The sequence below is a fragment of the Labeo rohita genome, chromosome 3, assembly GCF_022985175.1.
Source record: "Labeo rohita strain BAU-BD-2019 chromosome 3, IGBB_LRoh.1.0, whole genome shotgun sequence".
NCBI classification, from domain to species: domain Eukaryota; kingdom Metazoa; phylum Chordata; class Actinopteri; order Cypriniformes; family Cyprinidae; genus Labeo; species Labeo rohita.
The window spans coordinates 31,243,836-31,268,986 of record NC_066871.1 but is presented as its reverse complement, the minus strand read 5'-3'; the positions used below and the strand labels follow the sequence as shown (position 1 = coordinate 31,268,986).

Below are 25,151 nucleotides of genomic sequence, written 5' to 3'. Positions count from 1 at the left end.
CAAATCTGACAAAATGTGTGTGATATAAACTCAGTTGCAAGTTGTAAGACAAACTGACAAATTCTGAGAAATAAAAGTCAGAATTGCGAGATATAAACTCAATTCTGGCTTTTTTCTCAGTATTGTGAGTTTATATCTTGCAATTCTGACTTAATACAATTGCGAGTTTCCCCTTCAAAAGTGAACTTTATAACTTGAGTTTATATCTTATAATTCTTTTTAAAAATCTTTTTTTTTAATTTTTTGCTCAGTGGCAGAAACGGGGTTTCATACTATACTGTACATGCAAGAACATTTTTTTTTCCCATCAGTGAAGTCAATACACTATTACTGCTTTTATATTGCTCTTTGGTGTTTGGTATTCAAACAATAATCTTATTTCTAATGTTCCATAATGACTTACCGTTTTTAAAAGTTACATAGTTCAAAAAGTACTTAAGAGTGCTTAACAGGAATAACCCTAATGAAAAACACAATGACAAAACAAATGTTGTCATGGAATGAAAAATTCATAAGGAAACGGAAGCGATACAAATGCATGATGCTCGTCTCCTAATGAATGGATCATGACATCATCCTCCAAGAAGTGACATCATTTTCCGCTTTTAAAAGTTCCAAAAACGAATCTGGAAACAGAAGCAATAGAAACTCATTGTGCACTCATTGTTCACAAACTCAATTGAAACATTGTTCTCGGTGGCGCCCTTGGAAACAATTAATGAGAAATCTTGGTAGTGATCACAATGGGTGTGTGTGTGTCACTTGGCAGAAAGCAAACTGGAAGTTGAAGGGAGGATTTCTGTCATTTGTTCTCCACTGCCCGCCCCAGTCCATCAGTAGATACACATGTCCACCCACATGTATGTATGTATGTGTCCACGTTCTGCCACGCTCAAGAGATTAAACCCAACGGCCCGAAGCAGCTGGACATCCGCCTGGCGTTAGGCTCCGTCACATGACCTGAAACAGTTGGTGGCCTCAGCGTTAGGCATCAGTGCCACATAAGGACATTAGGGTTTCCTGTAACACTCAGCTAATGGTTTCCAGGAAGCCACCCTACGATGCTTTCAGCTCTTAAAGCGTGGACTTCAGAGATGATAACAGCGGGCAGTAATTAGATTTCGTGCTTATGCTATGCAAATGGGAATCAATCAATGCTGACATCAGCGGGAATCTTAAGAAGAAGCTCCATATAGACTTTAATCAAAGGAGACGCCATGTTTAATTTGTCATGGATAAAAACGAGACTGTGAGGGACAGAGCTACAATCTGTTTAATATGTCGTACCGTTGCATGTCCCACTGTCGTCACCGAAACCATTTAAAATTTGGAGATCTGGGAGATCACAAACATATTAAAATAAAAATTAATGCATTGATGCCAACCTTGATGCACTGTTTCAAAGTCCACTTACACAAATGACTTTGTTATGGTATGACTTTGCACGAAGGTAAATTTAAACTAAAATCTTGGAGGGTTACAGCTGTCAGAAATTAGTAGTGTAGAGGCTCTTGCTTTGAATGACTTCAGCACATCTGCGGCTGCAGGACACCACTAGTTTCTCAGACTGTGCTGGTGTGATCTTGGTCCACTCTTATTCCACTCTTCTTACATAGTTTGGTAAGTGTAGTGGGTTTCTTAGCCATAACTTTGTCACCAATGATTTTCCAAAGATTCGGGTTTATATCAGGACTCTAAGCCGCCTATTTTATTTCAATGTTCTTAGTCTTAAGGAACTGCTTTACCTGTTTTGCAGTGTGACGGGGACATTGTCTTAAATGGAAATTGCAGGCTGATTGGGAGATGCTTGCAGGGAAAGAACCACATGTTGCTGAAGGAGGTTCTGATAAACATTTGCATTTACTCTGCCATGTAGCTATATAAGATGTCCAAAACGTTCAACATTCCTCCTTAAAGGAGAAGTCCATTTCCAAAACAAAGATTCACATATAATGTACTTACCCCCTTGTCATCCAAGATGTTTGTGTCTTTCTTTCTTCAGTCGTAAAGAAATTGTGTTTTTTGAGGAAAATATTCCTGCATTTTCCTCCATATAATGGACTGATATGGTGCCCTGATTTTGAATTTCCAAAGTGCAGTTTAAATTCGGTTTCAAACGATCCCAAATGCAGTTGTAAATGATCCCAGCTGAGAAAGAAGGGTCTTATATAGCGAAATGATTGGATATTGTCATAAAAATAATATAATTTATGTACTTTTTAATGTCAAACACTCGTCATGTCTCACTCTGCCTGTTTTTTTCTGGTTCATGGCAGTTAGTGTATGTCGAAAAACTCCCATCTCATGTTCTCCCTCAACTTCAAAATCGCCCTATATCGCTGTTTTACCTTTTTTTGTTAAGGGTGTTTGATCTTCTTTGCATGTTCACTTTGCAAAGACTGGGTCGGTAACGCCACTTCTGCAGCGATGTAGGATGATTTTGAAATGATTTTTGAAGTTGAGAGAGAAAATACGATCTGAGTTTTTCGACATACACTAACTGTCTTGAGTCAGAACACACAGAGTTTAGGGAGAGAAAGGCAAGACAAGCGTTTGAGATTAAAAAGTATTTCAATTGTATTTTTTGTAATGAAAATAACCGATCGTTTCCCTAGATAAGACTGTTCTTCCTGGCTGGGATCGTTTACAACCGCATTTGGGATCGTTTGAAGCCGCATTTAAACTGCATTTTGAAAGTTCAAAATTAGGGCACCATATCAGTCCATTATATGGAGAAAAATGCAGAAATATTTTCATCAAAAAACATAATTTCTTTACCACTGAAGAAAGAAAGACATGAACATCTTGGATGACAAGGGGGTGAGTACATTATATGTGAATCTTTGTTTTGGAAGTGGACTTCTCCTTTAAGTTTTTCCTCAGTTTGATGCCGAACAAAATATTTTCCATCAGGACCCAAATAAATTAAACTTGTGCTCATCGCTAAAGTGAACTATGGACAAGTTCTCTTCTCTCCACACAACATGCTCCTTTCCTGAGTGCACTTTCAATCTGACGTCTCTTGACGAGAGACAGGTTCTTACCCTGTTCACCACTGTTCGGCAAGCAATTCCAGCTGCAGTGCTAAACCGATTCTCCATTGAGAGTCTCTGCATTATTCTGTCTTGTTGTGCATTTGTCTTACATGGACAAACAGCCTTTTTGGGGGACATGAATTAATGTCATCGTAAATGTGCAATATTTGAGAAATCACCGATTTGGAATGACCAACTTCTCTTGCAGTGGCAGAAAGGGTCATCCCTTTGGCCTTCATCTGGACAACCTCCTGTCGCAGACTTTCAGTCACCTTAGAGTGGCCTGCCATCTTGCAATCTCAGAGAAAATTGGAGGAATGCTGCCATGTGTCATATAATTGAGGAAATTAACACCAGTTGCCAGATTAACACCAATAACTTGGAGGTGTCTGTAAGTGTTCTCTAATTTTGATCAGAGGTCTTTCTCAAATATCTAATTTAAGTTTTTTATACTGTGCTTCAGTATACAACTTAATTTATGAAATACACTTAAAAAGCTGCCCTTATACTCCTGTTAGGAACTTCAAATAGGACTAAGCGGTGACCTTGAAATTTAGGAAATCATAGGTTGTTCTCTAATTTAGATTTTCACTTTATACAGCAAGTAGTGTGAACATTCATTTAAATATCTACTTTTGCATTCCACAGAAGAAAATCATACTGCTTTGGACCGACTTGAAGGTGAGTAAATGATGACAGAATTCTCTTTTTTTTTGGCTCAACTACACCTTTAAATAAAATGTCTACGTTGACAATTGCGTATAAATTCACCCTCTATATTCCATAGAGCTTTAGCCTGTATAGAGGTGTAGTGGTGATTCACTGGCTAAAGGTCTGAGATGATAAGCCAAAAGTTCAAACCCTGGAAGACATGATATAAATTAGTACCAGTGTGTTGCCAAGAAATGTTCATGCTCTATTTGCATGAGAAATGAAGAGGACATTTTTGGATATATTAGAACAGCTCCTCTGCTCTGACCTCACTGACTCCACTGATTTATTGTTAAGTAGGGCGGTCAGTTGATTAAATAATGTGAACAATTTAATTACACAATATGTAGAATAATTAATCAATAATCAAAATCACATATCACTATTTGCAGAGAAAAAACCCTTTAAATTAATATACACTATTAAAAATAAAGGTGCTTCACGATGCCATAGAGGAAACTTTTTTTGTCTAAATGGTTCCATAAAGAACCTGAAGAAGGTTCTTTGTGGCGAAAGAAGGTTCTTCAGATTATAAAAAGGTAAGAACGAGATGGTTCTTTGCGGAACCAAAAATAGTTCTTCTATGACATCACTGTGAAAAACCTTTTTCACCTTTATTAGTGTAATTCAAAGAGATTTCATTATAATGGCAGACGAAAGAATTTAATAGATAGTTTCCACCCTGACTGCAGATTTCATGCATTCAGATAATTTTCTGTGGTTTTAGGTGTTACTTTTTAAGTTACCTTTTTTTTAGTTTGAGCATCTGCCTTTTATTTTAATCTATTTAATGCATTTTTTAAATAAACAACTGTATCAAATTAGATTCACAGCTTGCTTTTGAATATATGTGTGCCTATACTTTTCATTAGCATGCAGCTAATCTTTGTTTTTGCATTGTCTGCTGGACTTGTCCTGTCTCTATCAAGCCTCAAGCCATTTCTTTCCTCGCACACTCCTCCTCTACTGATAGGATCCGGAGAGCTATTCTCAAGGTGACTCTTAACATCTGGGAAAATTTATGGAGTGTGAGGTAATTTATTCAGGGTGAGGATGTGCAGGGAATGCTGTTTCATAGCTGCTCTCTGTATGAAGAATATCAATTACTGCGTGTGTGTGTGTGTAGCTGTTGGCATATAGGAGTATCATAAAATTAACATGTGATGAGATGACAGAAGATCACTGGGGCGCCTCTCAAATCCAATACATCAGAACGAGTGCTTCAAGTGCTTAATTGGTGGAACTGTTGGTTGTCTGATAGCGTGTCGCTTCATTGTACAACATTTTGCCAGTTTGCCTAGTCATAGACGCAAAGAATTGCCCCCAATTTGTTCATCTTTGGAACACAAGTTAAGATATTTTTGATGACATCCGAGAGCTTTCTGACCTTGCATAGACAGCAATGCAACTAACATGTTCAAGACCCTGAAAGGTAATAAGGACTTTGTTAAAATAGTCCATGTGACAATTTTATTCAACAATTTTTTCTCTTCAGGAGAGTACCACGACACCCTGGCCTTGTGCCGATTTTATCCCATGCATGCCCCATTCAGATTTTCTACAGAAAATGCATGAAGCTAGTTATCATGCTGTAATCTGTCGAGCGATTTTGTCCATTATCCGAGCAGCTCATCTCTAACCACCCATGAGAGATGTGAGAGTCCATTTGAGTGACCAGCAGAGAGGGACCTCCCAATGGGAGCTGGACCCATCTGCACGGCCATCAAGTAATGGATGATGAAGATCAGATGCCATCATGGTCCGCAATCTGCCGCTGCCCCGCTCGCTGCATTGACACCAGCTTTACTGCCCATGTGCCACCTGACTCATGGTGCACACTGATGAGCTCCCCAAGATGTCATGGCATCTGCCCACAAAATCGAGGCTCATGCCAATGCACACGGAAAGGGCCGTGCTTATAGTTTACAGCCGGGGTCTGTTGGAACTTGGGAGGACGCCAAGCAGATTGTTGATGAGGTCTTTACTATCTGCATTAATGCGATAGTGTCTGGCTCATACGGTCTGCTTGTGTGTCATAGCCTAGATGCAATACTGATGTTTAAAAAACTGATGTATGTAGAAGTGAAATACCAAACTGCAAAAGAAAAAATATAAAGAGATGGGAGTTTGGTTTGGTTCAGAACCAACATGTAGCGATGAATCAACCAGAATTAATTCATTTTCGATGAGAGTTTGATTTGCCAATGAAAGGTGGGTGTGTCCATATTTTATGCAAATAAGCATTGATGTGATATGTGAACCTCCACTGACTTCAATGGGGATCAACAGGTTGAAGGTCCGAATTGAAGTTTCAGTGCAGCTTCAAATGGCTCTACACAATCCCAGCCAAGGAATAAGGGTCTTGGAAGTCACGTCTATGAAAGGTCACACGTGGTTAATTCTTCGCCTGTGTACTTCGGTTCAAAAACGTAGGGTAGAGTGAAAAACTGTCATTTTCTCCTCCAACTTCAAAATCATCCGACATCGATGTTTTACCTTTTTTTTGTAAAGGCTATTTTACTTTGCACGTTTGCTTATACCTACGCGGATTACGTAATGAAGTCAAGCTAGTGCAAGATGAGCATTTGTGGTTAAAAAAAGTGCTAAATGTTAGTTTCTTTTAGAAAATGACTGATCGTTTCACTAAATAAGACCCTTATTCATTGGCTGGGATTGTTTAGAGCCATTTGAAGCTGCATTGAAACTGCAATTTAGACTTTCAACCTGTTGATCCCCATTGAAGCCCACTGTATGGAGAAACATCCTGGATTGTTTTCCTCAATAACCCTAATTTATTTTTGACTGAAGAAAGAAAGAAATGAACATCTTGGATGACATAGGGATGAGTACATTTTAATTAGCTTTAATTCTGGAGTGAACTAATCCTTTAAATCTTCTAAAAAATTATTTTTTTGTAACCATCTACAATTTCAAACTCTTCCTTTGTTTCACTTGGTTGAACAGAATTCATTGATCACAGCCTTAATGACATTGTGTGATCTGCCATGTCAACAACCCCACCTTTCTTATTAGATACGATTAAATAAGGCCTCTCGAAACCATTATTCACCTCAGTGCGGTTATGAAAAATGATAGCTCATATAGGCTTAAAAATTGATCTATCTGTCATCAAGCTTTGATATATATCAGCAGTGAAGGGCTTTTAATATTGATGTAGTTTGTTTCCTTCAGAGGTTGTTAAAACCTTAAAGGATTAGTTCACTTCCAGAACAAAAATGTACAGAAAATTTACTCACCCCAATGTCATCCAAGATGTTTGTGTCTTTCTTTCTTCAGTCGATAAGAAATTATGTTTCTTGAGGAAAACATTTCAGGAATTATCTCCATGTAGTGGACTTCAACGGTGCCCCCAAGTTTGAACTTCCAAAATGTAGTTTAAATGCAGCTTCAAAGGGCTCTAAACAATCCCAGCCGAGGAAGAAGGGTCTTATCTAGCGAAACAATTGGTTATTTTCTAAACAAATTGACAATTTATATACTTTTTAACCTTGAACGCTCATCTTGTCTATTCTCTATGTGCATGCGAACTCTGTGTAAACCGGGGTCAATACAGTTAGGGTATGTCGAAAAACTCCTATCTCATTTCTCCTCCAACTTTAAAATCATACTACATCGCTGCAAAAGTACCGACCCAGTGTTTACAAAGTGAACATGCAAACAAGATCAAATGGCCTTTACAAAAAACAGCGGTAAAACAGCGATGTAGGATGATTTTCGATGTTGGAGAAGAAAACGAGATGGGAGTTTTTTGACATACCCTAACTGTATTGACCCAAATTATGCATGCACATCGTAGAGAATAGACGATGAGTGTTTGAGGTTAAAAAGTATATAAACTGTCAATATGTTTAGAAAATGACCGATTGTTTCGCTAGATGAGACTCTTCTTTCTCAGGTGGGAGCCTTTTGAAGCTGCATTTAAACTGCATTTTGGAAAGCACCAAATTTGGGGGCACCACTGAAGTCCACTACATGGAGATAATTTCTGAAATGTTTTTCTTAAGAAAGACACAGACATCTTGGATGACAAGCGGGTGAGTAAATTATCTGTACATTTTTGTCCTGGAAGTAAACTTTTCCTGTACCTTCTGATCCGTAGCCACGCCCATTCTTCCCTGAAACTCCGCCCATCAGAGGTGCTAAGGAGGACCTGAAGAAACAGATCCATCCATCATGTCCCAGTTATCATCGCAGCTTTCTCTCCCACTCATGTACATTCATGAGCCCCAAAGTCATCTGACTAGTCTCTGCCAATGTCCAATTATTCATGTTGTGGCTCAGACAAACCATCATAGATGGGAGCGTGGAGATGAGAGGATAAGCCTCAGATTGTTTCTGCGTGCCAACTGCATGCTCTTTTTGAGATGAGACAATAAATCTTGTGATTGGGAAGTTGGCGGATGAAGTTACTCTGATAACAATGACCGGCCAAATGAATTGTGCACATTCACAGACCAAATCTCTCTTAATGAAAAGCTTCTTCTGTCAGCAGCTTCGAATGACACCGTTACATCTCTCTGGTACTGCTGTAAGGAGAGTTCAAGGTTTCATTCTTCATTCAAGAGCCTGGTCCTTGTGGTCACTTTTCCATCTTGTTTCATCTCAAGGGTACTAAATGAACGTTGGTGGACGCTATAGGTCAATATCATGTCCTGGCTGATTGGCTAACTGCCCAGATGTGCATCATCCTAAGTTGGCGTGATTAAACATACTATTCCCCAGGGTCAGTCGGCCCATTCGTCCAACCATTATTATACAGACCTTTGCACTTTACAGGCAGAGCGCTGGAGCCCTTCCAGTCCTCCTGGAGCCCTCAGGGAGGGCTAAGACCACAACGGTGCTCAACAGGCAAGATGAATGTTAGCAACGCACGTCAAATCTTAAAGACATAGGAAGGTGAGAGGGATTAAGAGCATGCAATCTCCACGCTGAGTAAGCGTTTGAGCTACTCGCCATGCGGCGACTTCACCGCGGACTACTTCAAAGCAGGAGGTCAGCAAATAAAAGACCATTGTTTAATGTCATACTGTGTTTGTGTATGCCTTTTTAATGCACTCCATACATTCCCTTCACTGATATATGAGTCCTACAGCAGAATCTGCAGATGTAATGGCTTTTCCATTTGGCATATGTGAATAGTAATGCATTTGCCACTATGTAGAGCGAATGAAGAGTGAAATTGAATTCATGAAACATTCTTCGTCCTAGGACATATTTATATATATAATCTAGGCATACGTTTATGTGGCTATATGCATGCAATGTTTTGTAGACGTTGGTTGTCTAGACTCTATATTTCCAAGAACATTAAGGAAGCAAGAAAATTAAGTGAGAGTGTCTATAGCATTGTTTACCAGTGCAAAATGCATGAGATTTCAAAAAGTTGTACATTTCGAAGGCTAGTTCTTATTTTCATAGGTTCATTCTTGGAGAGAATGAGAATTGAGGACCTAAATCTTTCATTGTTCTTCTAGAAGTTATTTTCAAATTTCCAAAACAAATCCTCATTACTTCACAATTGATAATCAGCTTACATCGGTAACACAAGTCCTTTTGGGAGAATCTCACTCCAAGACGTTGTCTAATATTCTTAGATTCGACTTGGTTCAATGCATCAAGATAAGAAATGACTTGAACATGGAGCTGTTTGATCCATCATTACTGGTTTTTCTTTCGCTGAAGACACAAAGACAGCAGTCCTTTTCAAGTGGCCTCACGGCCATCCCATCATTTATTAAACAGTGAAGTTGCTGTGGAACTACAGATGGCAAATCAATTCTTCACCATTCTTGAAATCAGATCTGAATTACACTGGTGGAGTGACAAAATTGGACAATTAATGGCTTTCTCAAACCCCTGGATTTAGAAAATTCTTGGAAGACATTTTTGTGTGGCTATGTTATAAAATTCTCCAGTGGTTCTCCAGATTTAAAATGGTCGAATGCCCTGGCATAAATAAAAACCAGATTTCAAACCCTTTTGGTTTTTAAAGCTGCCTTAAAACATGCTACATCCAATTGTTTGCAGAGAATGAGTCTTAACTGGTGTAATGGCATTTAAAAACAGTTTAAATAACAATAGATTATAGATTAAGAACAGTTCATTATTTGTAACTCTTACTTTTTTTTTTTTTAAGTATACTGAAACAAGTCTCCACAGTAATCACTTGTACATTCCCCCATCCCATCCCTGCTGTCTGAGGGTATTATTGCACTGAGATTACCACCTCTAGTCCACCTTTATCTTTTTTGCTTGACTTCGTTTAGCAGTTCCCAGTGTTTCTCCCTCAGGGGAAACTGTCTCTGGAGATCTCTTAAAAGGTCTTCAAACCTCAGACTCCAGACTAGATACCCTACCCCAGGGCCGTGGGGCGTATGGACTGTGTACGTTCCGTGCCACTAGAACCTGCCTGCGGTCCCTGCGGACGGAAGAGACCGGTACAGTATGCATTGACCCCTCGTTTGAGCGCCCGGCCCCCTCGTAGCCTCCAACAGCAGTGCTCTGATACAATACAGGTCTGCCGCCTAACCGGGGAACCAAGGCGGCATTTTCGGGGCAATGGTTGATGCATGGAAACAGGTGGCACGTGTCTTTGGAATGCTCATGGAAGTGAGCGGGTCCTTGCGGTAGAGGACCCAAATACACCGGCAGGTCTGTGTAAGAGTTCAGGTACGTTGAGTAGTGTCCGTGCACTAGTGTGGACGAGGAGCGCCGAAGGGCCGCCGCATTCTGTAGAATCGCCTCCCGGTATGAAGGAAGGCGGATGGACTTTGAGTACTTGAACTTTTGTGGCTTGTACGGGTAGGAGCCCATGTGGGCTGGGTCCAGATAGGCTGGTTCCACAGCCATGTTGTAGCGTAGGTTGTTACCTGTGCTGCCGTACATCTTTGAGGGGATCTTGGGATTGGTCACCACCACTCGAGGGAACAGATCGGGCATGTTGATGCAAGTGGTGGAGGATGCAGAGGTGGAGGGCTTCTCATCCAGCTGCCGGATCCTGTCACCACCCCACGTGGCCCTGAGAAAAGAGGCGCGGCGGTTCATTTTATCTTTCCCCAGAAGAGGAACATCATCCATCTCCGGTTCTAGATACAGCTTCGTGCAGGAGTTGCAGCTAGAGCCGGGTCTCTGGAAGTGGCTTCTCATGCAGGGTGTAGTATGGGAATGGTTTTCAACAAAGTGGTTGCTTTTGAGCTCAGCCAGACAAGACTGGGGTACATCATAATCGTCCCTTCGTCGAGTTTCTGGAGATGCTGCTACGTAGCTGTGGGACCTCTTTTTGCGACCCAGACCTGCCATGTATTGTTTATGGCTTCCTGAAGGTTCCTGGTGTTCCACAAAGATATCTGGTACCTGAAAGTCACGGTAAGAGACGTAGCGAGAGGTAGGGTGGTGACAGGACTGGTCCACGTACACGTGGGGTTTCGGAGCTGTGGGAGGTGGTGGGTCTCTCATTGCAATATGGGGACTGCTGAGGCTAGATATGGGTAGCGTCCGTTCGTAGATGTGGTGGTGGCTGGTACGTGCGGGAAGAGTGTAGCGCAGTGAGGTAGGCCGTGTTCCCACGTGAGGCTTCTCCAGCAAGTGCTGAGTGGTGCTGTCCATGGTTTGAGGGTACGGTGAGTGGTTGTCCGTAACGCTGGCGATGCAGGGCAGGCGGCTATGGCTGAAGTCCGTTCCTATGAGGCAGGTAGGAAGACTAGGTCTGGCTGACTCTGGATCACGTCGACTCCAGTTCTCAATGGTCTTTGTGGCATTATCCAGGGAGTTTTCAACTCTCGCAGATGAGACAATGTCCTTTGCGGTTTGGAGCATCTTCAGCATGTTGGCCTGAGTGTAACTGGTGGTGACATCTGGGTTCTGCATGCTCCCTTTACGGTCCATGTCCTCCACACCATTGAAGCAGCTGTAGATTCCCTTCAGGGAAGAAATAAGGAAAAATGATTAGTTCACTTTTAGAGTAAAAATGTCCTGATAATTTACTTATCCCTATGTCATCCAAGATATTCTTTCTTTCTTCATTTGAAAATAAATTAAGGTTTTGATTAAAATGTTCCAGGATTTTTTCCGTATAGTGGACTTCAATGGTGGCTAATGGGTTGAAGATCCAAATTGCAGGTTTCAGTGCAGTTTCAAAGGGCTCTACACCCGAGAAATAAGAGTCTTATCTAGCGACATGATCAGTCATTTTCCAAAAGAACCCAAAAATTTATATACTTTTTAACTACAAATGCTCGTCTTGCACTAGCTCGACATCACACATTATGTAGTCACATTGGAAAGGTCATGCGTGACATGGCAGAAGTAACCGAACCAGTGTTTTCAAAGCGAATGTGCAAAGAAAGTCAAACACCCTTTACAAAAAAAAGGTAAAACAATGATGTCGGACGATTTTGTACACAGACACATTTTTATTTAGTTTTTTTGAAAATGACAGTGTGTTTTGCTAGATAAGATCCTTATTCCTCGGCTGAGATCGTGTAGAGTCCTTTGAAGATGCATTGAAACTGCAGTTTGGTCCACTATATGGAGAAAAATCCTGAAATGTTTTCCTCAAAAAACATAATTTCTTATCGACTGAAGAAAGAAAGACATGAACATCTTGTATGACATAGGGGCGAGTAAATTATGAGGAAATTTTTATTCTGGAAATGAAGAAATTCTAGAACTAGTGTTTTGACTGTGATCTTAAAACATTGGAAAATGCTGTACCAAATGGATGGCAAAGGTGTCACAAAATTAATTTGATATAATTTTGCTGCAATGACCTAGATGAGTTGAAGTCACACCCACTTTTACCACATCAAAATTCTATTAGCTGATATTACGTGTGGTTAATTACCTGGAGAACTGTCAGTGACTGATAAGATTCTCTGTTTATCAGTATTACAGTTATCTCTGAAAGTGGCCGTATTTAGCCAATAGAAAAGCAGCTGCCTATGCATTTGAAATATTCCACCTTTAAATAAGGTCTTCAAGTTTAAGCTTAAGAATGTGCTTAAAAGAGGCTCTGGCAGCTATGCGCATAACCCTAAGACCCTAATTTAATTTTAACAGCTTTTCCCTTGACTTTTTGTGCTCGTTCACATTCTGGAGTTCCCCTGAACATCAATTTCACCACACGTTTATGTTTCTAAAGTCTCCGCTAAGGTACATTTAACCATTGTTTGTACAATTCCTATTTGCACTGTGCTCTTGTTGATATATTTTGCTACATTCATGATCTTAAAAGTTGCTTTGGAAAATAAATATGCCAAATAGTTGAGTGCAAATGCATCATTTTGAATAAGTTACTTTGCATTATGGATTTATGGATTTCTAACCATGCTCTAAGCATAACAATTTGTTAACACCAAAGATTAAAAGTGAAAATAATTTCACAACATAAAATTTACCCTGCTAATGGCCAGCAGGAAGTCCAAGCGCTCAGACTTGCGGACAGAATGCCGGAGCTTCCAGTACAGTAGATGTTCCCAAGCAAAGACCAGCAGACTGAGACCCATAGCCACGAGAAGCATGTAAAACACTCCGGCCATGTTGTCAATGTCGAGCTTGGAGCTCATCACCTCCTTCTTCTCGTTACGACAGATACCAGTGAGCCACACTGTCTGGAGCTTCTGAGTATCACCTGTGATACATAATACATTTCCGTCAGACTTGCAAATCAGAGCTCATCTAGCAAAAGTACGTTTCTGAAGTTACCATCAGCAAGGAACTGGAGAAGAGCGAGGTCTATGGGACGCTTCCAGCGTGATTCTTTCTGAAGGGCGATACCGTAGCCTGTTGTTGCAAATACCTTCCCACTACCGATTGTCACCAGTTTACACCCTTCATCTTTACCGGCCATGTAGTTAAGCACAGCTGCATCGTATATGAAGGCATCCAGCTTGCTGTTAGCAATACAAAAACAATACATGTTAGCGGTAAAAAACAGTTGTTTCAAAGATTAAAGAGATGATTACAATAAACGCACCCAGTTTTGAGGCTGTTGAGCGCATCCTCCACACCTTTCTGGTTGTATTTAACCATGTGGGAATGCATTTCTGGATAATTGCTCCTTATGTTTCGTTCTGTGCTGCCGTTGGGCACGGTCCCAAACCGGAATGGAGGATATTGGTCTTGTGGTTTCTGGAACTGAAAGGCATTTCAACAAGTTAACAACAACACACAGTCCAAGTGTGCGCTAAAGAAGTGGTAAAAATAGATTCCTGGATGAGTTACTTGGTTAAGGATTAATGCATTTTAATAGATTCCAGGACCGCTAGATATGCCAGTAATGGCTTTTGGCTGGGAAAGCTACGCTGCTGGAAAGTGTGATTGATTTTTCTATAAGCTGGATTTCTGTATGGGAATTTATTCGAGGTTCAGCCTTCGTCTTCGGCTCATCCAAGGATTCTCACGATTCTGTATCTGCAAATGCCACATTAAATGCAGTCTAATTCCAAGTGAGTATATGACTGAAATTAATCCCCAGGAAGAAAAAATGGCTGCAGTGATAAAACTCAGACCAAAGCCACTGGGTCATCAATGCTCTTTTCTGTCTCGAGCCCCATGTGCTTCCCAGTCAATTAATTCTCAGCTCTAACATTTGAACCTCAGATTGTCCTTACAAAGTTGAGAAATTATCTCAGCTGCCTGAGCAAACATCTGAGGAATTTCAATATTACTTTTCCCTGGCTACATTTCCCCTCATTTCGTTTTTACGTGATTCCGGCCATGTTCATTAAGTGCTGGTAATGTAATATCAAATAAATGTAATATAGCCACTAAGACAGCACTTCAGAACTCAAGCCGTGAATAATTGTTCTGTAATGTAGGTAACCTTGCTAGTGTGAATGAAGGTGAACAGTCTCTAAGGAACGAGTGGACGTGATTGTATTCTGGCTGAGTGCATGTGACAAAGTCCAGTGCCAAAGAAAGCGTCATACTAAGTGTGTTTGCTGTCGTCTGATTGACGAACACAGCATAAGCGTTGTCTTTCATCTGTTCCGTGGCCCTGACCACACTAAAAGTTTACTGCTAGCTAAGAAAAAGTAATGTAGAACAGAAAATTTCTTCTAGGAATTTACGCATCTGCATTTGTTTTGATGTCTCTGTTTAAAGTGATGCATCCACGTTACTTATACTTACAAGATATTTAAGCCCTATATAGGCCTGTGAGCATATTTGATTAAAGGGATAGTTCACCCAAAAATGAAAATTGTTGAATAAAGTTATTTATTTTTTTTGTATACAAAAAGTAATCTTGTAGTTTCATAAAATGACTGTTGAACCACTTATGCCAAATGGACTATTTTAATGTCTGTACTACCTTTCTAGCTCTTGAACGAAGGTCTTACAGGTTTGGTACGATATGAGGGTGAGTAATTATTAATGACAGTAAGAAATTTATGACAAACTTTTTGGGTGAACTATCACTACTAATCATGATCAGTAAAGTTTACTTGTTTTATCATCCTTACACTTTAAAAAAAGCTGGGTTATATTTTTAACCCAAATGCTGTTCAACCTGCTTGGTCATTTACTTGGGTTGTTTTTTATATTTTTACCCAGGTGCTGGGTAGTTCTTCCGCACTCACACAGTTTTTTTCAACTCAAATGCTGGGTTCAGCTTCTTGGGTCATTTTATTGGGTTATTCGTAATATTTTAACCACAGGTGCTGGGTAGCTTTTTTGTAACTATTCTACTGGGTCATTTTTATTGGGTTATTAAATATTGTTTTTTTTACCCAGCTGCTGAGTGGAGCAACCCAGTTGCTGAATTACAGCCAGAGCACAGGCTTTTTGCTTCCTCTAATGTTACAGGAAAGAGCGGTTCACTGACTTTGTACACCATTTTATTTAATTTCTAAAGTTTTACTGTGCTGTAAATTATATTATTTTACGCAACACAAAATACAAGGACGTGATGTCAGTCAGCGGTGGTTTCACATGATGAAAACGCCTTTTGCCTTGCATAACAAATTGATTTTATTTGTTATAATACTGAATTTAATTTGATGTTAAAGTATGTTCTCTAATCTTTGTACTGTTTTTTAATGGGCAGGTTGTGGACTCAGTCACGACATCTTTCAGCTACGAGTGAAACGTGAGGCAGCGGTCTGAGTTTTATATTAGGGACTTTAAGCAGCAGCCACGGATGGAGCGGCAACGGCATTCCGACGTCATATTGCGCGTTCACGACTTTAACTGCCACTTCTTGACGTTCTACTGTAGCCGTCTACTATGGGAGAACAGCTGGTTAGCCGTAGTCTTTACAACGTGACAGATTAGGTAGATAAATGTTATGTTTTATAGTTTATGCCACTGTAATTCCATTTGTACAAAGATATGTCTGCTGTTGGCAACGGCACCTCAGGTAGCACTGAGACTAGAGATGATGTGTCCCCCTGGTGAACAACAGCCCATCACCGGCTTAGATTTCAGCAACACACCGGCATGAGAATTAGCGCTATTTCAGTAAAAAGTGATTACAAGGAACGGTTGAATACACTTAAATTAAAATGCTACTTTTAAATGTTCCAAGTTTTTTTCTAAAATATTTGTTAAACAAGTTTAAAAGTATGTAACATTGTAAACTATGCTGTGTTCATCCAAATAAATTCTATTTGTCTTATATTTTTATCCATGGGTGTTCTTGTGTAATAATAAATATTCATATTTCGATTATTGCTGTTGCCTAATTTCCAGCCCATTTTAAGTCAGCAATATAAAAATTTTTAAACAATAGTTGACTTAAATAAAATAACCCAGCATGTTGGGTAAAAACATTTAACCCAATCAGAGTCAAAATAACCCAGCATGTGCTTTGTCCAGTATTTACCCAGTGCCGTGTTGCCAAATAACCCAAGTTGGATTGTTTTTAACCTAGAATTTTTTAGAGTGTAAGTTTGCTGCGCTAAAATTAAGCCAACAATGTAATTAAAATTGTTGCTACAAATGAAAGCGTACTATCAAAGCTTGTGCAGTTTGAAAGCAACAGTCAGGTCTCTACATGTTATTCTTGCCCTCTGGTTATTTTGCCCTTCAGGCGTATCGTTCTTTGTGTAATGCCTCCCAGGCACACTCCAGAATCCAAACGCATACAAAAACATCTTGCTGTCAGTGTCTAATTCCCTGGTAGTCAACCCGTGTGGCTCTTTAATGACAGTGTTGTGGCTTAAAGTCTCACTTTGTCTTCAAAATTGCTCTTTAACAGTTTCCATCTGAAGCTCGTCAGTTGTAACAGCTTTCAGTATCATTGTAAATCACTTCACCTTGATGTGTCCCTACACAACCAATTAAAACAGTGTCACAGAGTTATCTAAATAGAATAACTAGTTCAGGGGATAGTTCACCCAAAAATAAATATTCTGTCATTAATTACTCACCCTCATGTCGTTCAAAACCTGTAAGACCTTCGTTCATATTCAGAACACACATCAAGATATTTTTGATGAAATCTGAGAGCTTTCTGATCCTGTATAGACAGCAACGCAACTGACACGTTCAAGACCCAGAAAGGTAGTAAGGACATTGATAAACAGTGTTGGGCAGTATTGCCTTACTTTGTAACACGTTACTGTAATTAGATTATTTTTTTAGTAACGGATGAATTTAACATGTTATAATTTCCAAATGAGTAATTAGAGTATAGTTACAAGCATGCGTTACCGCTGCGTTACATCATTGCCGACAAAATGTGTTTTATCATTTAGATTGTAAAAAAAGTGTTGGCTAGCACACGCGGCATCCTCTACCTGAGACCTGACTGGTAAGCACCTGTGGGGCGGATACTACCAATGAAAACAAAATCAGCATGGAGAGGAAAGCACACGTTCTGTAACTGGAAATACAATCATTATTTTGAGTTTATTTCTGCCAAAGGCAAGAACATTATTGTGCGCTGTCTATTAGAGGGGAAGAAAACCTTTTCAACTGTGAAAAACTCCATATCCAATTTAAAACACCTGAAAGGGCAGCACGGCACATTAAAACTTCTTGAGAACGTACCGGGTGCGGAGATCAACGCATCAACTTCTATTGTCTTCACATGAGTCTCTGCCTGCCCGCACTCGCCCATCAAGTCTTGTCCCGTGCCACTATCTGTTGCGTTGAGTCCAGCGGGAGTGGGGGTCTCTACTCCACTGGCACTGGACTCAACGCACCAGAAAGCGGCGCGGGACAAGACTTGATGGGAGAGTGCGGGTGCGGGTGCGGGTGCGGGTGGGCGGGCAGAACCTCATGTGTGTGCGTGAAGCAGTAGAAAAAATGATTTGCGGGACTTCTGCAAAATAGAAATATCTAAACATAAAACATCTGAAATGAATTGCTATTGATGTATTGCACAAAAGCAACAAGAACAACTAATATAAAACAAAACCAACTAACACGCGTAAGCATAGGCAGAGTTTCTATTTATAACGCGTTTGCAGCGTTGAACAATGCTGATTTCTGGAATGCAATGGACAATCAGAGAATCCACCCCCCGCATGAAATGCCATGCATTCTGCAACCACACACGCAGCAGCCTATTACTTTTAGTAAAAATAACAGTGAATATTGATGCTTTAATAACAAATATTTTATCGGGAGCGTTTATGCTGGGATGCTGGGATGCAACACACAAACTTACTATTTCATGTAAATTTCGTGGATGTTCAGAAAAAAAGTAATGCAATTTTGAAATAAAGTAATCAGAACAGTAATTTGATTACTTTTAAAAGGAGTAATCAGTAATCAGTAATTTAATTACTTTTTCAGAGTAACTTGCCCAACACTGTTAATAAAATAGCCCATTTGACATCAGTGATTCAACCGTAATGTTATGAATACTACAAGAATACTTTTTGTGTGCAAAGGAAACAACTTTAAAAACAACTTTATCCAACAATTTTGGATACTGCGTCAGTAGCACCACATCCTTGCATTGTGATACTCTTGTGAACGCACATCGAAGACTGACATGGAAGAGAAGAAATTGTTGAATAAAGTTGTTATTTTTGTTTTCTTTGCACACAAAATGTATACTCGTAGCTCTATAACATTACGGATGAAACACTGATGTCACATGGACTATTTTAACAATGTTCTTACTACCTTTCTGGGCCTTGAACATGTCAGTTGCGTTGCTATCTGTGCAGGGTCAGAAAGCTCTCGGATTTGATCAAAAATATCTTAATTTGTGTTCCAAAGATGAACGAAGATCTTATGGGTTTGGTTACGGGGATTAATAACAAAATTTTCTTCTTTGGGTGAACTATCCCTTTAACTAGGCAGGCTCACATGCAATTTATTATTAGCCACATTTCAAAATGTTGAAGCGACGAAATCCTTACAACTAAACACAATCCTTGGTGATTTTTACCAGCCATCAATATGGCTCAAAGAACACCCAGTTCACAGTCCATAATTAACAACACCATCATATATAGATGTTGGCATCATACTTACACCTTTAAGTGCTTTGTCATATTGCCAGTTAAAACAGTTTTAATGCTTCAAATTGCCCATAAATGTCTTATTAAAATAACACAAATTAATGATTAGTACTTAAATCAAAGTATTTCATCATGAAAGTGTACATATTCATATACTGTATTTTATCAGCATGAATCCCTCTTGTAGTTCCACAGAGTGGCAGCTTTAATTAAAACTTGTGCTTTAGTATGGCCATTTGGCAGCTCTTACCTTCTTGTCACTCAGTCCAGAAACGGTGTCAATGTACTGCTCCTGGATCATGAAGGCTGCCAGGTTGGCCGTGTAGCTGGCCAGGAAGATCACAGCAAAGAAAGCCCACACCAGCACCATGATCTTACTGGTGGTGCCTTTGGGGTTTTCAATGGGCACTGAGTTGTTAAAGACGATCCCCCACAGCAGCCAGACTGACTTTCCAATGGTAAACGTCGGCCCACCTGGATCTGAAATGAGGAGTATTAAAGTTGGTCAAATTTTTTGACTGCACTCTTGGTTGTGAATTTAGTTTTGTAAACAATCGGTTTTGAAGTTATGGTTTGGTATAGCAATGGAGAAAACTTAACTAAAATTGTTATTTTTTTCTTTTTTATTATACAGTAATTTACTTAACATACTGTCACTCTGTCTCTTATGGAAGCCCGTTTCCAACAGTGAATAAAAAATAAAAAAGTTAATTGCGAATTTTATCTCACAATTCTGACATTTTTCCTCTCAATTCCAAGCTAATATCTTGCAATTCTGACTATTTTATTATTAAATAAAGTCACAATTCTAAGAAATAATATCAAAACTGCATGATATAAACTTGAAATTGCGAATTATAAAGTCAAAATTGTGAGACAAACCCGCAATTCTGAGAAATGAAGTCAGAATAGCAAGATATAAACTGACGATTCTGGCTTTTTCTCTCAGAATTGAGAGTTTATATCTCGCAGTTGTGACTTTTATTTCTCAGAATTGCACGTTTGTATCTCACAATTTTGACTTTATAACATGCAATTGCAAGTTATTTCAGAACTGTGAGATATAAACTCGCAATTCTGAGAACATATTGGCCTTTTTTTCCTCTCAAAATTGAACTTTATAACTCGCAGTTTGGAGGAAAAAAGTCTGAATTAGGAGTTTTTATCTTGCAGTTTTAACTTTATAATTCACAATTGCGAGTTTATATCTCATAATTGTGAGAAAAAGTCTGAATTACGAGATATAAACTCACATTTCTGGGAAAAAAGTCTGAATTACAAGTTCATATCATGCAATTCTGAGAAAGTAAGTCTGAATTACGATATATAAATATAGAAAAGTCAGAATTACAAGTTTTTGTCTCTCAATTCTGACTCTATTTCTGCCAACTGTGAGTTTATATCATGCGATTTTGACTTTATAATTCGCAAATGCAAGTTTATATCATGCGATTCTGATTTTATAACGCGCAATTACAAGTTTATATCTCACAATTCTGAGAAAAAAGTCAATTCTGACTTTTCTGACTGATGTCTGGCAATTGTGAGTTTATATCTCACAGTTTTGACTTTATAACTTGCAATTGCGCGTTTATATCTCACATTTCCAAAAAAAAAAAAAAAAAGTCAGAACTACAAGTTTTTATCTCCCAATTCTGATTTTATTTCTTTATATCACGCAGTTCTGAGGAAAAGTGTAAACTCACAATTCTGACTTTATAACTCGCAATTGCAAGTTTATATCTCACAATTCTGAGAAAAAAAGTCAGAATTGTGAGATAAAAAGTTGCAATAACTTTTTTTTTAGCCCATGGTGGAAATGATCTTCCATAGTCTCTATGGAATAGTAAATCCATAGTAATTAACAACAAGATAGTAATTAACAACAAACTATTAAAAAATCCAAACTATTTATTCCAATTGATATTTATTTTTAGATAAAATAATCAACACAATCGTATGCATTTTTTTTCATAAATGCATACATTTATTATCATTTTGCTACATTTTCTCACGTGAATAATAATAGCCAATTATTTGAATAATAACAACACAAGGTCACTGACATTCATAAATATATTTTGAGACATCTTGAGATATGTATTTTGATTTTCATGTTGAGATGGATAAAAGAAATACAGCGACAATACATAGGAAAGAAAAAATCCCAAATGAGACCTCTTATATATCTCAGTTGCTTCCCCTACACAGCAATGAGATTAAATAGAAAGCAAATGCTCCTCAGATGTTTCTTTTGAGAAAAAAGGCTCTGTAATCTCATCAGTCTCTCCAGTTTCTGAAGGGATCTGTACAGAATCTCAAACAGTGCTCAGTCTGCAAAAGTAAAATTTCTCAATATGAAACATTTCTCATCAAGCTCTTTCAAAACTAATTGACCTCTTACTCTAAGCTCCTACTGTAATGACAGTTATGTCATTTGTGTGTATTTGTATTTCACCAAAGGAATTTTATGAAAAACAAACTGAGATCAAGTTAAATTAAACGTAATTAGAGCATAATTAATTTACCTGAGCTATGAAAGCATAACCTCTGAGCAATAAACTGTTCCTCTAATTACATGAATTATCTTTTCTCCTAGCTTATGTTCTGTCAAACCTGTCATGTTCGATAGTTTCCACTGCTCCTGACATCTGTCACAGTTGCTGAAGTGTTAGCAGAGGCGGTGAACACTGACCTTTGGCACTGACCAGGCTGCGGTTGTAGCCCACAGGACTAAAGTATTCAAACACGAACACAGTCACCGCCACGACTGTAAGACACATGACAAACATCATCACCCACACCGCTGGGCTGTAGGGCTCTGAAAGAGAGAGAGACGAAGAGACAAACACAGATAAAACAAATGACGTAATTCCCAAATGACACGGTTTTTATTCTAGCAGGACGGCAAAACCTTTTTAAATTTGTATACGCGCAAAATGAGGTGCAAATTAAAGTCAACACGATTCATATGCCATTAAACGAGAAACACTGGTTTCTCTCTCACACAAACAAGTATGCGCGTTAAATATTTATATCTCCAGCTTGTTTTATGAAATGACAGTATGCTATTGTATTTTACTATGAATTCTTGGCTTGGGAAAGTTTATTGTTTTTCAGCATAATGGGAAAATGTGCGAAAGGATTTATGGGATGGCTAACCGACCACATCAGTGAAAATGCAATAGTGTCATAGCATTTGAGATTCACAAACTAACACTGATGTAGTCAGCATTGCAAACCAAAAGGATGTCTTTGTTATAACTAATACTGATAAAATATAGATGTTGTATGAAAAATATTAGTAATGTTAATGTTGCCTTGGTAAAAAAAAAAATAAAAAAAAAATAGAAAATTACGAGATTAAAGTAATAATATTTTGAAAATAAAGTCGAAATTATGAGAATAATGTCGCAATGAGCACCGCGAGTAGTTGTCAGGCCACCGGAATTGATCTGAATATATGTGGGATTATTAGCAGAAATCATACTATGTGTTATACTTGCAGGGACAGTATGCTTAAAAATAATATTTCATGTCTTTGATTGCATTTATTAGGCCTAGTGTGCACCAGCCACCCAATAATAGCAATAAGCTTTGTGCTTTTGGTACTTTTTCATATCACAAAGTCTCAGCTTTCAAAATCTGTCAGTTTTATAGTGTAATACAAACAATGTGTTTTGCAATAATGTGTTTTCATGCTCTTTAATGTGGCTGGACAGATCGCTGTATTCATTTCATTAAATTATACTGTTTTCTTTGTGAAAATTCCACCACCTACAGCACAAAAACGTCTGTGGCATCCAATCTTTCATTCCTCGCATGTATTTAATTAAAAACAGAAATAATAAATACTAAAGGTTGAAGTGGGCTCCAACTTGTTAACATAAGTTATATTGTTGTCTTTTGAGGTATAATTGACTATTCATGGTATAATACAGTAAATGATTGGAAATAATATTTAATGTCTTCCATTCATAATTTGAAGCATTCCAGCCACCCAGTAATCGCAATAATTTTGTGCTTTGTTGCCTTTAATATAACACAGCTCAGCTTTTGAATTCTGTTAGTTTTATCATGAAATACAAATTATTATATTGTTTTCCTCTTTATTTTAAGTTTATAGCACAATATAAATGTCAAGGAACATCAGTAGGAAGTAAAAAAACAGCATAGTTAAAAATTATTCAGTGAAACAAATAACTCATTGTAATTCGAAAGATGACTGATTCACATGCTGCTTAAACTGAGGCGAAAAACACAACTGAGAAAAAAAAATAAAATAAAATAAAGGTGCTTCACGATGTAATAGAAGAATCTTTTTGTCTAAATGGTTCCATAAGGAACCTTTAACATCTGAAGAACCTTTCTGTTTCACAGAAGGATCTTTGTGGCAAAAGAAGGTTCTTCAGATTATAAAAAGGTTCTTTTTACTAGAATATACTCTCAAAATATTAGAACTTCATAATTGCTACGAATTATTTTTTGTCATTTTGACTTTATTCTCGAAATATTTTGACTTTATTCTCTAAACTTTTTGACTTTTTCTTGGAATTTTGACTTTATTCCCGTAAATTTGACTTTTTTCTTAAGATATTTCGACTTTATTCTCGTAAATATTATGACTTTAATTTCGCAATCTTAGATATATTTTTTAAAATGTTTAACATGGCACTAAAACGCCGTTGTGTCTTGGCAAGTAACCAAAAATGAGAACGTTTAAATAAACTGAAGCTAAATAAATGTATCATGTATAATGAAATTAAGAAAAGCACAAAACAAAATAAAAATGTATACTACAATTAAAATGAAAACTGATAATATAAAAATTCTAATTAAAATATTAATAAATACTATAATAGTATATAAATGGTATTAAAATTAAACTCTTGCAGGGTCAAACTGTCAGTTGTTTTTATTTTTAATCACATTACTGTGTGATTTCTGTGTATTTTCTGCTTCTTTACAGAACATGGCAGATTAAAAACCCTTTCAATGTCAGAATTCATTCCAGCCCACATAAGAACACCGTTTTTCAGCGCTTTAAGAGCATATTTTAATAAAAGTGTTTAATAACACTGTTCGTGGAAACTTCAGTCAATTCTTATAGGATGTTCTGTAAAGTTTATTTGAGTTGTCAACAGCAATGAAAAGGATTGAAGGGTAAATTAGCAAAAGCTCCACTTAATTTCATTTATACTATATATCTACAGAATACTATTTACTCCACTTTTACATCTGCTATATGCTTTAGCTGTAAAAACATGACCAGGTGTGCTGTTTCTGAATACTGTAAAATGTCATACATTGTGGTTCAGTTCATTAATAGTGTTCATTTTAGTTCATTTTACAGTATTTCTTACCTAGGAAGGCTGACGGAGACACGGTTCCATTGCTTCTGGCCACCATCACACTGATGCCAGTCTCCACAAACGGCACAGAGAAGTCAATGATCTCCGAGCGCTCCTCATTAATGGTCAGAGAGCCAATGGCCATGTCCGCTCGCTTATAAAACACCTGAGAATAAAGATGCAAATATACACACTGTAAAAACAGACTTTTTGCTCTTCATTCATGTTTAATTAGTTAATTGCTGCTTTTAATTCATTGTAAAATGTACTTGCAATTTCAATTCAGAGTATATATATATATTCTTATCTAAAACATTATGCAATAGAGGTTAGTTAAGAACTGTCTAGACATCTACAGCAGAAAGTAAGTCATATAGGTTTGGAAATTATGACAGATTTTCATTTTAGGGTGAATTGTTGCTTTAATATGCGTGAACATGTTTGTTGTGGCTGTGCTACTCTAGTAATCGTGCGTGTGTGTGTGTGAGTGTGTGTGTGTTGGCAGATTTACAGTCCAGGCGCTCTCTCTTTCTCTCTGGTTAACCCACACCATGCATAATGCCCCACTGAGCAGTTTTTCTGCATCCCAGAAAAAAAACAAAAAAAAAAACAGA

The 25,151-nt window shown here is 38.2% G+C and overlaps 1 protein-coding gene across 2 annotated transcripts in view; it reads right to left on the bottom strand.

Moving 5' to 3' along the window:
• Nucleotides 1–9,464: 9,464 nt before the first annotated feature.
• The window catches only part of grin2ca (glutamate receptor, ionotropic, N-methyl D-aspartate 2Ca), a 113,823-nt gene continuing 98,136 nt past the window's right edge, over nucleotides 9,465–25,151 (bottom strand). For both annotated transcript variants that reach the window (XM_051105392.1, XM_051105401.1), the window contains 7 exons: nucleotides 24,550–24,703; nucleotides 21,882–22,007; nucleotides 19,437–19,666; nucleotides 13,741–13,901; nucleotides 13,470–13,657; nucleotides 13,163–13,395; nucleotides 9,465–11,684 (listed from right to left, as the gene is read on the bottom strand). In XM_051105392.1, the coding sequence (XP_050961349.1) occupies nucleotides 10,092–11,684; nucleotides 13,163–13,395; nucleotides 13,470–13,657; nucleotides 13,741–13,901; nucleotides 19,437–19,666; nucleotides 21,882–22,007; nucleotides 24,550–24,703 (2,685 nt within the window). In that variant the 3' untranslated portion in view covers nucleotides 9,465–10,091. The remainder of the gene's footprint in view (nucleotides 11,685–13,162; nucleotides 13,396–13,469; nucleotides 13,658–13,740; nucleotides 13,902–19,436; nucleotides 19,667–21,881; nucleotides 22,008–24,549; nucleotides 24,704–25,151) is intronic.